The 12194-nt window shown below is 44.9% G+C and overlaps 1 protein-coding gene across 3 annotated transcripts in view; it reads left to right on the top strand.

Moving 5' to 3' along the window:
• RAB5B (RAB5B, member RAS oncogene family) overlaps positions 1 to 11298 on the top strand; it is a 49986-nt gene extending 38688 nt beyond the window's left edge. For 2 of the 3 annotated variants that reach the window (XM_070740390.1, XM_070740389.1), the window contains exon 6: positions 8311 to 11298. In XM_070740390.1, coding sequence (XP_070596491.1) covers positions 8311 to 8423 — 113 coding nt within the window. In that variant the 3' untranslated portion in view covers positions 8424 to 11298. The other variant, XM_070740391.1, reaches the window with a different exon arrangement.
• Positions 11299 to 12194: the final 896 nt, after the last annotated feature.

Below are 12194 nucleotides of genomic sequence, written 5' to 3'. Positions count from 1 at the left end.
CCGGGAGCGGGCCTTGGGGGTCCCAGGCTAAATTCTCCACCGGCTAAGCCTCCAACCAGAGTGCCTTGGTTTACTTAATTACAAAGTTTAGGGAGGCTGGCCCCGCTGGATTTGGGGGCACGAACTCTGGGTTTGCCCAGATTGTCCTCACGTTTCAGCAGCTTCGAGGCCTCGAAGCAGGATCCATTCCTCTTGGGAAGTCCTTGAAATCTTCTCCTTATAATTCAGTTATTGGCTCAGCCTTGTCTTCTGTTAATTGTCAGACTATGGCTACTTTTCCCAAGAGAGGCACAACTAAAGGTCCCAGAGAGGCCAGGCCTACAGGCGATGAGATTACTAGTATCCCCCAGGCCTCTTCCTCCTCTTCTCCAGGGGCCCGCCCCTCGACCAAGGTCACCAGGGCCGAGAAGAGAAGGGACCTAGCCCTACAAAAAATCCATGACAAATCAGCAAAACGTTTGAAAGTGCAGGCCCAAGTAATCAGTAGTCAAGACCCACCAGAGGCCTCTAGTCTGCCTCCTTCTGGGGTCCCTGTGTTATCTCTGGATGAGCCAAACCTAGACAGACCCCAACCTAACCTATGGGGCATAGGTCCAGAGGAACCAGATATTATTGAAGATTCCCCCCAGCCAGGATCCTCCCAGGCCTTTAGGGATTCTTCTGCCATTTCTGCTGATATTTCCAGTTTACCTCCTGAGTTCCAATCTATTTTTGCTGTGTTGTCCAAAGCCATTGATGCCAAACTCTCCACCATCAATGAGCTTCCTTTACCTTTTCCTCCTTCTCGTTCCTCCCGCCCCTTGGGTTCTTCCCCAGCGGTCAGAGCTCCTATTCAGGATGATTCAGAATCCTCCCAGGATGAATATGAGGATGTAGAGGAGGATGAAGACCCTTTTCAGGGCTTATCAGAGGATGAGGAATCCCAAATAAAAGTCCCTCCTCCAATTACTATTTTTCCTTCTCAACTATTCAAATCTCTCCTCCTCAAAGCTAGAATTTCTACGGGATTAGCGGCCCAGGAGAAACAAGCCTCCACTTCCACTGATCCCCCGGAGGAGAATTTACCTTACTTCACAGAGGAACAGGAGGATAACGAGGTAATTCCTATGCCTAAATTGTTTAAAGATGCCTTACTCAAACAGTGGGATTTTCCAGCCTCTGGCCTTAATCCCTCCACCAAGGACAGAAAGTTGTATAAACTTTCCTCTTCCTACGAAGAGCTTCTATCCTTTCCCAAACCAGATGAACCTGTCAAGATTCTTCACTCGGCAGCGGCTGTGCCAGGCGAGGCGGAGGAAGTCCTCCGCCCAGAGGACAAGCGCATCGAGCAAATGCTCAAAAGAGGATTCACCGCTGATTCCTGGGCCATTAAAAGTTCTGCAGCGGCCTCCTTCTTCTCCAGAGCCATGCTGCTGTGGCTTCGCCAACTTCAACAGCACATTCCTCCCGATGACTTGAGAGGTCAACAAGACTTCAACAAGGTCTTTGCAGCTGCCCAGTACGTGGCTGATGCCACCTTGCAATCTACTAGATTTTCTGCTAAGTCTATTGCAGCCTCTACAACGGCAAGAAGACTCCTATGGATTCGCCCTTGGCAAGCGGGAGTTCGCCAAAAGTGGCAGTTATCCCAGGGCCCCTTAAAGCGCGACCTTCTCTTCGGTGATCTTCTGGATCCACTCCTCACGGAGACCACGGACAAGAAGAAGGTTTTGGGTCCAACCACCAAAAAGGTTACCAAAACGCAGTCCTTTCGTCGCCCAGGGCGCCAGCAAGATCAAGCGGCTTCCTATCAGAGATCTCCAGGTCAGTATTCCCCCCGCTTTCGTTCCCAAGGTAGGAACTCCAGGGGTAGAGGGTTTCGTTTCCAAAGGGGAGCTTCCTCTAACAGGGCTTCAAAAAAACCTAGATGGTAATCTTACCTCCATTCCCATAGGGGGTCGCCTAGCTCATTTCGCCTCTAATTGGCGTCTCACCTCCAAGGACCCTTGGGTCATTGACACTGTTCAATCAGGCCTTCTTTTAGAATTTATTTCTCCTCCCCCTAAACGTTTTATTTCCTGCCCTTCTCCCAGGTCATCCTCAGATTGTAACCGTATGGAGGAGGCCATTTCTCATCTTTTGTCCATCAGAGCCATTCAACCGGTCCCTTCCGGTCAGAAGGGCCTAGGTTTTTACTCCATCCTATTTATGGTTCCAAAGTCCTCCGGAGGTTGGAGAGCCATTTTGGATTTAAAGAAACTAAACCTATTCATCAAATATAGGAAGTTTAAGATGCACTCCTTGTCTTCTATTTTGGCCGCCATTCACTCGGGAGATTTCATGGTCTCCTTAGACCTCACTGAGGCCTACCTTCACATTCCTATAGCCAAATGCCACAGAAAATTTTTACGTTTTTCCTTTCAAGGCAGGCATTTCCAGTATAGGGCGATGCCATTTGGCCTTTCCTCGGCCCCTCGGGTCTTTACAAAGCTCTTGGGGTCCCTGGCGGCCTATATCCGGGCGTCTCCCATCCACATTTTATGTTATCTTGATGATATTTTAATTCATGGGAACTCCCTAGAGAGAGTGAAAACAGACCTTTCTGTCACCATGTCAGTCCTTCAGGACCATGGATTTTCCATCAACTTTGATAAAAGTCACCTCCAACCATCCACTTCCATTTCTCACCTGGGATCCATTATTGATTCAAAATCCTCCCAGGTTTTTCTCTCTCCCGAGAGAAAACTCAGTATAGTGGAGTTAATTTCTAACATTTTATCTAATCCTTCAGTATCCATAGTTACTCTATCTTCCCTTTTGGGGAAGATGGTGTCTTGCATAGGCATCATTCCCTGGGCTCGCCTTCATGCTAGGGAACTCCAGTGGCTACTGTTGCCTTTTCAGAGATCGGGGCACAGCAACTCAAATCGACGCATTGTCATCCCACTGAGTGTTCGCAGATCCTTCAAGTGGTGGAAGTCTCCGGCCATGGACAGAGGATCCCCGTTCAGGTGCCCGGATCAATTTGTCATCACCACAGATGCCAGTCTATCGGGATGGGGCGCCCACGCCCAGGGGATGATAGCCCAGGGCACGTGGTCCCCGGAGGAAGCTTCCAGGCCAATCAATTGGCTAGAGTTAAGAGCCGTTTCCCTGGCTCTGAAGCATTTCTCTCCTCGCATTCCCAACCGGCACGTTCTCATTCTCACCGACAACATTGCCACAAAAAGCCATATCTGCAGACAGGGGGGCACGAGATCCAAGGCTCTCATGAGGGAGGCCCTCAAGTTGGGCCTTTGGGCGGAAAAACATCTCCAGTCGCTTCTAGCCGATCACATCTCGGGGAGTCTCAACGTCCAGGCGGATTGGCTATCCCGAGCAACGATAGACCCAGGAGAGTGGAACCTCCATCAAGACCTGTTCCATCAAATCACCCTCAGATTCGGCCTACCAGTCCTGGATCTCTTCGCGACCAATGCGAACGCCCAACTCCCTCGCTTCTATTCCAGATTTCCATCCCCGGGAGCGGAAGCAATCAATGCCCTCCGGAGTCCATGGCCTCCAGGCCTACTCTACGCATTTCCTCCAATTCCAATCCTCCCGGACGTGATTCACAAGGTCCTCACCGAGAGGGCCCGAGTAATCTTAATCGCCCCTCATTGGCCCCGCCGGCCCTGGTTCGCGGATCTCCAACAGCTGTCCGTCCAGGACCCTTGGCGACTCCCCGTTTCGGGGGATATGCTGCGGCAGGGGGCCTCTTTCCATCCAGACCCGGAGTGGTTCCACCTCACCGCCTGGCTGTTATCAGGAGAGATTTAGAACTGCGTGGTCATGACCCCGATTCAGTGGAGGTCATTCTAAAGGCCAGGAGGGGCTCAACCAATCGAATCTACGACCACACGTGGTCCAAGTTTCACCAGTGGTGTCTACAGGAAGGTCTCTCCCCTCTGTGCATCCCCATACACAGAATTATTTCCTTCCTTATGCAAGGCTTCCATAAAGGACTTTCCACCAGCACCCTCCGGCGTCATCTGGCAGCCATTTCATCTGTCCTAGGGGGTCCCCGCAGACAGCCTCTCCGATCCTTCCCTGAAGTTCAGGAATTCCTCAAGGGCATAGCCAACCTCAGACCTTCCAAGGTCCACAGGTATCCATCCTGGGATTTGCCACGGGTTCTCCATTCCCTCACGCAGGCACCATACGAACCCCTAAAATCGGCATCCCTCAGGTACCTATCCTTTAAGGTAGCTTTCCTGGTGGCTATTACCTCTGCCCGGCGCATTTCGGAGCTGGCGGCCCTCTCAATCAGGCAGGACCTTTGTCAATTCCATCAGGACAAGGTAGTCTTGCGACTGGACCCTACCTTCTTACCCAAGGTCAGTTCCATGTTCCACAGATCTCAGGATATTGTCCTACCTTCCTTCTGCCTCCAACGAGACCATCCCTTGGCAATTAGATGGCACACCCTGGATCTCACCAGAGCGCTGAGAATATATATCCAACGCACAGGACCCTTTCGGAGGTCAGAAGCACTTTTTGTAGCCTATCATCCCAGAGTCATGGGGGCCAAAGTGTCTTCAACAGTAATAGGCCGTTGGATCAGAGGGACTATATCTAAGGCCTATGAGTCGGCCTCCCTCTCAGTTCCAAGGAACATCACTGCGCATTCCACCAGGAGCGCAGCCACCTCGGCCGCTTGGGCGACTCAAGCCCCGTTGGAGGAGGTCTGCAAAGCAGCCACTTGGGCCTCGCCAAATTCCTTCATCAGGCACTACAAAATTGATTCTTACGCTTCAGCGGACGCTGCCTTCGGCAGAAGGGTACTCCAATCCGTTATCTCACACGATAGCAAGCTAATCCCACCCTAGGGACCATCTATTGGGTATGTCCCATGTGACTGCTGGACCCGCTCCTTCAGTACGGAGAATAGGCGTTGATTGCTTACCTGAACGCCTCTTCTCGTACGGTGAGCGGGTACAGCAGTCACTTCCCGCCCTTGTATGTGTCTTCTTTACCTTTCTATATCTTTCTTCCTCTAACAATGAGAGTTGAACACTACAGAGCTTCACAACTGAGCCTAGTCTATGGATTCGCGAATTCTGGGGAAGGGGCGGATCCAGCAAGCTTTTTTAATACTAGGCTCAGTTCCACCGGATTGGACATGAGCAACCCATGTGACTGCTGTACCCGCTCACCGTACGAGAAGAGGCGTTCAGGTAAGCAATCAACGCCTATTTCCTGACTGTAGCAAATGGTTGCACCTGTGCACATACATGTGATTACAATCACTTGGCAACCCATTCATATTTACAACTGGTTGCCAAGGGCCCTGCGATCCTGTGATCGCTATATGCAGTCTTCCCTGCTGTCTTCCTCAGAATGTCTTGGACTTGAGAGGAAGAATTTTCGAGCAGAGCGATACTCACATACAACCTGTGTTGAGCCTTCCCTGCCCTCCTGAGGCATCCAGAACTCCTTACCTTATGCACTGCCTCTCTGTTCAGGTGCTGAAAATCCTTCCTGCCGAAATCCGAGCAGGTTGTTCAGTGCCAGAGGAAAGAGACACTTGTGCATGATCTCTGCCGGGTCTCCCAGAGTCTTCCCACTCTCTCAGAGGCAGCCCACATTCCTTACCTGGCACTCTGTTCACTTAACAATCCACAAGATCACTTAATGAGCACAACCAGTAGTATCAGGATTGCAGTACTGAGTGAAGCAGTTACACAACCACTTTTTTAACGACTGACAATCCTCTCCCAATTGTCATAAATCAAAAACTGCCTGCATTTACTAAAGGCTTTGGCTCATTCAGAAGTTTAGATGGATTGGTTTCACATCAAACTATTCCTCTTGATAGATAGCTATTTCCTCCATGTGAAACTATCTTTTGTTTAAAGATACTTGCAAACAACTACTAATTCGAGCGCATGTGAGAAAATGTTCTCCAGCTAGCCTTTTTTAATAGATGTAAAGAGAATGAGAACTGTTTGCAATTATTTCCATGGGCTTTATCTTACATGTCATGACCTAGAGTTTAGAGCAGGGATGTGGCCCTCCAGTTGTTGTTCAGCTACAGATTTTAGCATCCCTCACCCTTAGCCCCTCTGGTTGTAAACTTTTAATTTCAGCAATTTCTGCAGGGTCGCAAACTCTTCACCCTGATTTAAAGCTTACATGTATTTTACTCCCAAGTGGCTTTCATGTTCTTAGCATGGTCAAGAAGGAGAAAGTGAAACAGGTACCAGCTATTATTTCTAACTGTTCTCGGAATTTGTGCCCTTTCAGGATCTGAGTGAAGTCATGTGCAAAAATTGAAGTTCCAAGCTTAGTCAACTAGCAGGGGGAATTATTAACATACTGCTTGTTGATGCCAGGAGCTGCACTTAGCTTTTAAATGGTATAGTGAGAGCTACGTTCCAGAGATTGAGATTAAATTACTTAATTTAGCCTTAGATATATTTTTCCAGCTATGTATTTAGTAATCTCCACGCCTCAAATTGAATTGCAATTTTGGAACAAATTTTGGAATTCCCTTTTGTACTAATATACAATTCTGGGATCATACACTGTGCACCTCTGGTGTAAATAATTACGAGTTTTAAAAAATAAATTCTAAAGAAATAACCCCCTCCAGCTAACCATGTTTGAATATTGGGGTGCAAGGTGTTTTAAACTGCCCTTATAAATTCCACTTTAGTAGAAGTATAACACTACACTGCATTATAGCCTTTTCCAATTCTGGTTTTCACATGATGATACCTATTTTAGCACTCAGTGTAATATCTATTTGAACTTTAATTTCAAAATTTCCACAACTGATGGAAATATGGGAGTTACCATTTCAGTGCAAACCTGCTATTTCAGTGCACCTAGTCTCACTGCTGCTATTCCAATAATTGATCATATAAGAGCAGGAACTCTTATGCTGCAGAAACCTGACATCACTGGTACTTTCTTTATTCTTTATTCATGTCAGAAGCTGGCCATAAACTTCAGCAGTTATCAACACTGTGGAGAATTCATTGGGAATGAAATCTCAAATTTCTTGACAGCGAGCTGGACGGCTTGTATACATAGTGTCTCCAGAACCTTGTTGTTCTACAAGAACTTGATAAGGCTCCATGAGAGCTGTCCAATCAAGCATAATCAGTTTTCTGTCATTACAATTTTGCCCCTTGAATAGAGCCGCTGGGATTATTTTTTTTTAGCTTAAAGGTTCCCACATCCTGAAAAAAAATTAAAACCCCTACTTCAGGCAATTAAATATACTGTATTTTTCATACTATAAGATGCATGGAAGTATAAAACATAAACAAGAAAAAAAGAGATAAACTGGAAGAGGTAGACAAGAAAAAACTGTCTGCCCTCTCTGGCCCCCCCAGGAGCACCAAAACATTTGTGCTCCTGGGACCTGGAGAGGGCAAAAACTCAATGCATGGGGGGTTAGGGAGGCAAAATCGGGCCCGTTTTTCACAAAAATGGGGCACACGGAGGGTTTGGGAGGCCTGCAGGGTGCTTATGGGGGCTGGAGAGGGCAAAGACATCCCTGTTTTGGGGGGAAATGGGCCCATATGTGGCCTTCCAAGCCCCACACACATCATGTTCCCACCCCAGTCTCCCTCCCCAGCCTCCAGGAGCACACTGTAGGCATCCCAAATCCTCTGCATGCCCCGTTTTTGCAAAAAACAAAAAAAAAGGGCCTGTTTTTGGAAAAAATTGGATCCGTGGGATGGGGCTTCAGGAGGCCAAAAATGGTTGTATTCAGTGTATAAGATGCACCAATATTTCCACCCTCTTTTAGGAGGAGGAAAAGTGCATCTTAGACTCCGAAAAGTACAGTAGATGTATTTGCAAAGAGAAACTTCCATGTCTGGTATGTTCCAAATAATGTGTCTAAATAATTACAGAGGAAAAGAGTGAGTTCAGGAAGAATTGCTTATCATGAAGTATTTTATTTTAAATGCTTATAGCACGTTATCTCATTTGGATGGCTTAAGTTCATTTACTCTACTGTGTTTTAATTTTGTAGGCTGTCTTCGAAGACCCGATTTTAGAAGGCCAAGCGTTGATACATTATTAATATTTAAATATGTGTGAATTATGGAATAAAGCAACATATCAATAAAGCAATGCAAGTAATGCAACCCAATGGCAGTAAAGCAATCCAGGAGGGAGGGAGCCCAAATATGCTTCCCAAATAAGTTTTAATTTGCCAGATGAAGGCCAGTGACGGGGCTCCGCAGTGCAAAATGTTTTTTATTTATTCAGACCTCTGTGGGATAAAATGCGGCGATTGCTTTTCCTCAGTAACATTTTTGTCTGTCCTTCCAGCTAAGAAGCTGCCAAAGAGCGAGCCCCAGAGCACAGGGGGTGCTGTGGGGCGGCGAGGTGTGGACCTTCACGAGCAGTCCCAGCAGAACAAGAGCCAGTGTTGTAGCAACTGAATGGTGGCGTTCAGGCAGCGAGAGATAAGATATAACCTCCATTTCTACCCCACTCCACCTCCCCTCCCTTCCAATAACAGCATTGGCACACTTGGAAGCCGTCCCTTCTCCTGAGAGCTCCGTTTAACTGCACTTCTAACGCTTCAGAAACCATCACGAGACGTCTGTTACCACCACCCAACGGAAAGTGGAGATAGACCGACCGGGGACTTAACTTCCAAAAACAAACTCTTATTCACTTTGTATTATAGGTGCAAATAGCTACCTACTTATTTGGATTCCCCTGCTCTGTTTTCTCCCTGATACTACTCCTTTCCCTTGCCATCTCTTATCCCTCCAGCGCACGTGCACCCGTACACACCCACGCTGTCTTTGCTCTGATAAAATATGTTGTTCTTAGTCCTTTAACATCCACCGCCACCCTTCACCTCCCCTTTCCCTTCATTTTCTTTAACAACCTGGGGGACAGTCACAAGCAAGGAGAAACATGATTCTTGTAGATTTATTTTTTAAGAGCAAATTTAACTGACTTTCTCAAAAAACCAATGCACAATTATTTGAGAAGATCCTCTTAGGAGTTCTCTTATTCATTTTCCATAGCTTCAGAAAAGCTGCAGTGTCCTCGGTTAACTTTTTTTTTTCAGGGCAGAGTCTTGTGGTTAGATTGGAGAGGATGATTGTATTTGCTTAAGGTTTTTTTCCCCCCCTGGCTACGGCATGAGAGTCGTCCAATGTCGTGAATATAAGGATGAAATGGCTATAAATATAGAGTATAAGAAATACTTTCCAGGACTCTTACATTTGCTCTTGATTGATGCCTTATATTTTTATTGGCCAGGACAGTGCAGAGCGGGGTGACGTTGGGGTGGGTGGGGGGTGGAGATGAAAATAAGTATAACTTTTAATGTTGCTATTTCAAATCAGAAGGCTACGGTGTCTCTCCTTTGTTTAGATTCAGTTGTCAATCCTAGTAGATGAAGAAAGAGGGAATCGCTTATCTGTAGAAACAAAGGTACAAAAAAGACTGAATTTAGCTTTGTTACCTTGGAGCCTCTGTTAGGACTCTCCTCGGACAGGTTCTGTCTGCTTAGCCTGCACCTTGGACATGTACATCATTGGTCCACGAAGTAGATAGAAAAGGGTTCTAAATTGCCAAAAGGGGAAAAGTCCATGTGTCCTTAGCAAAACCTGAATAGGGGCAGTTCCCAAGGGTCGCTGCAGATTTTAGAAGTTTTTAGCTATATGGTTGGAATGAGAAACTGAGGGGGGATAAAAGTAGCACTCTTGTTGGGGAACATGTGACAGGAGGACTAGTACTGTACTTGATATATTTCCCTTGTTTGAAAAGCGCCATTTTTTTGCCTTCAGAATCCTTCCTCACATATAAGACTTGTCTAAAGGCCCTCTAAAATTTGAGAATTGTTTAAATGGATAGGTTATTTTTCTTGCATGCAAAAATGAATAATTTAAGGAGTGGGTGACACTGGGATTTTGTTTCCTGCTTGTTAGCTAAAAACCTTTTTTTAAAAAATTAACTGTAGATAGTGCTGCATTGTAAAACAAAGTGTATCGCCCTTTCTCAAATAGCCAGCATCAATCTGTTCTCCATATAAAAACGATCTCCCCTCTTCAGCTGTGGCCTTTACAAAGCTCATAACATATTCCTCTAGTCTCTTTAAATGCTCATAGCTTTTTCATGCTTCAAACTTGAATACAGTTTCTAAAGAGGAACTGTTTCCCGGTGCTATCTAGAATTGGTTTAGGGAGCTTTTCTTGGATGTATTACGTTTACTCCATGCAAATTTTTCACATGGTTGAATGTTCTACAACAATAGCTTGACATGGGTTTACACACACACACATACACACCAAATCAATTCTCCATTATTTGCCCATGCATTTTAATACTGTATTTGTACATAATGTCCTCCTATATTCTGTATAAAGGCTTGCATTTTCTCCCATTCACTGGTGTAACCTAAGTACTGATGTCCACTTAATAAGTGTGAGCATTTAGCATCTGAATCTCCAGGCCACCTTGTAGCCTTATGTGGAAATGGTTGTGCTGCCATTATAAAGGCTAGTTATCTCCACATGTGGCTTTATTGATCTGGAAACAATGAATGGGGGAATCAGACCAGGCTGCAGCTTTAATTTGTCAGCAACATGCTGTGGAGTTAATATGTGCTGTAACATCCTTCACCCAATTTACATACACAGTTAAATTCTACAGGTTTAATCTGAATTTTCTCTAGAAAGGTTCATATAGTTTATAAAGCTATCTGGGATCATCTAGATGGCTAAGAATTTTTCAGTACTCCCTGAGATCTGTTTCGAATCTAATCCCCTTTTTGTTCAAAACCACACACCCCTCCCCCCAAAGTTCTACATGAATCCTGAAATGGCATCTTACAATTGCGGGTTCATGAACTTAAGACTCTTCTTTGTTGACGGTGCTCCGATTCCATGCGCATACAATGACACTTGCAGTCCTTATGGAGAACCCAGGAGGAACCCTAAGCATGTCCTTCCCCCTCTTCGATAAAGCTGAAATATTGCACTGTGCTCAGTTCATGACAGTGGAAAAGTAGATTTTATATTTAAGTAACAAGTAAACCCATTTCTTTCAGTTATTGCCCACCACTTATTTTTACTAATCGGCTATTAGTCTTAGACCAAGTGAGGACACTGCAGCTTTTTCTAAACAGAGCAATCCCCCCTTTTCTTCAACTTACTCTTCTCATCTGATCAGAATTCTTTTTTTTTCTTCTGAGAAAACTCTCATATTGCATTTAAAATAACAAATCATGGTAACAGAATTCAACTGCTGATTTACCAATGTATTTAATGTAAGTAAACAAAAATCAGTGTATTAGATGAGCTTGCTGCTTCATTGTGATTTAAAATACATGGCGAATGATAATAGAAATACGAGGTAACTTTGAAAAGTGTAAATATCCTTTTGCAAGCGGGAAGTGAAGGCACCAACTCATAGGTAGCCCAGACTTAGAAGCAAATGAGATGGCTACTTAGGATACGTTTGAGTTCAGAAAGTTTCCTCCAAAGTGCCTACTAAACCAGGCTTAGCTCTTGGACTCTTGATAGTCTACTGGGAAAGATAGGGCTACGTATGCTAGATCAGTTAACATAAAACAATTACTTAGCTTAAAAACCTTGAGCCTGACATATGAGAATACAATTCTATGTAGCAGAAGACAGTAGAAGAACCAAACCCAGCAGGTTTAGATAGGCTTGTTTTTTTTTTAAAAAAAATTAAAATTCAAGCAGCACAAGTTTTATCTAATGAAAAATAAAGGGATTTGAAATGGATAATAGGGCATAGAAATACTTTATAACAAATGTTCTTAGAATACGTTACAGAAAATAGGTATAATTATTAGCCCAAGCTAGTAATCTTTATTTGACATACCATGTTTCCCCGAAAATAAGACCCTGTCATATTTTTTTAAAACCCTGAAATAAGAGCTTGGCCTTATTGCCATGCACTCAAAAGCCCGATTGGGCTTATTATCAGGGAATGTCTTATTTTGGGGGAAACAGGGTAGTTTTGCTCATTCAAATAAGGTCTTATTTCCCCAAAGAGTATTCATAAAATTTCAGCCATCTTATACCTACAGCTGTTTCCTGAAATTTCATCACCTTAGGAGGGGCATGGAAAAATTACACATATTTGCACCTTGAACATTTCTACTGAAATTCACCCGGGGAAAAGAAATGTCAGTTCAGTTTAAAAAATACAATGGTGTTGGC

The sequence above is a fragment of the Erythrolamprus reginae genome, chromosome 2 (genome assembly GCF_031021105.1).
Source record: "Erythrolamprus reginae isolate rEryReg1 chromosome 2, rEryReg1.hap1, whole genome shotgun sequence".
Taxonomy (NCBI): domain Eukaryota; kingdom Metazoa; phylum Chordata; class Lepidosauria; order Squamata; family Dipsadidae; genus Erythrolamprus; species Erythrolamprus reginae.
The sequence above is the reverse complement of the archived record's forward strand: the minus strand, read 5'-3'. Positions and strand labels throughout refer to the sequence as shown.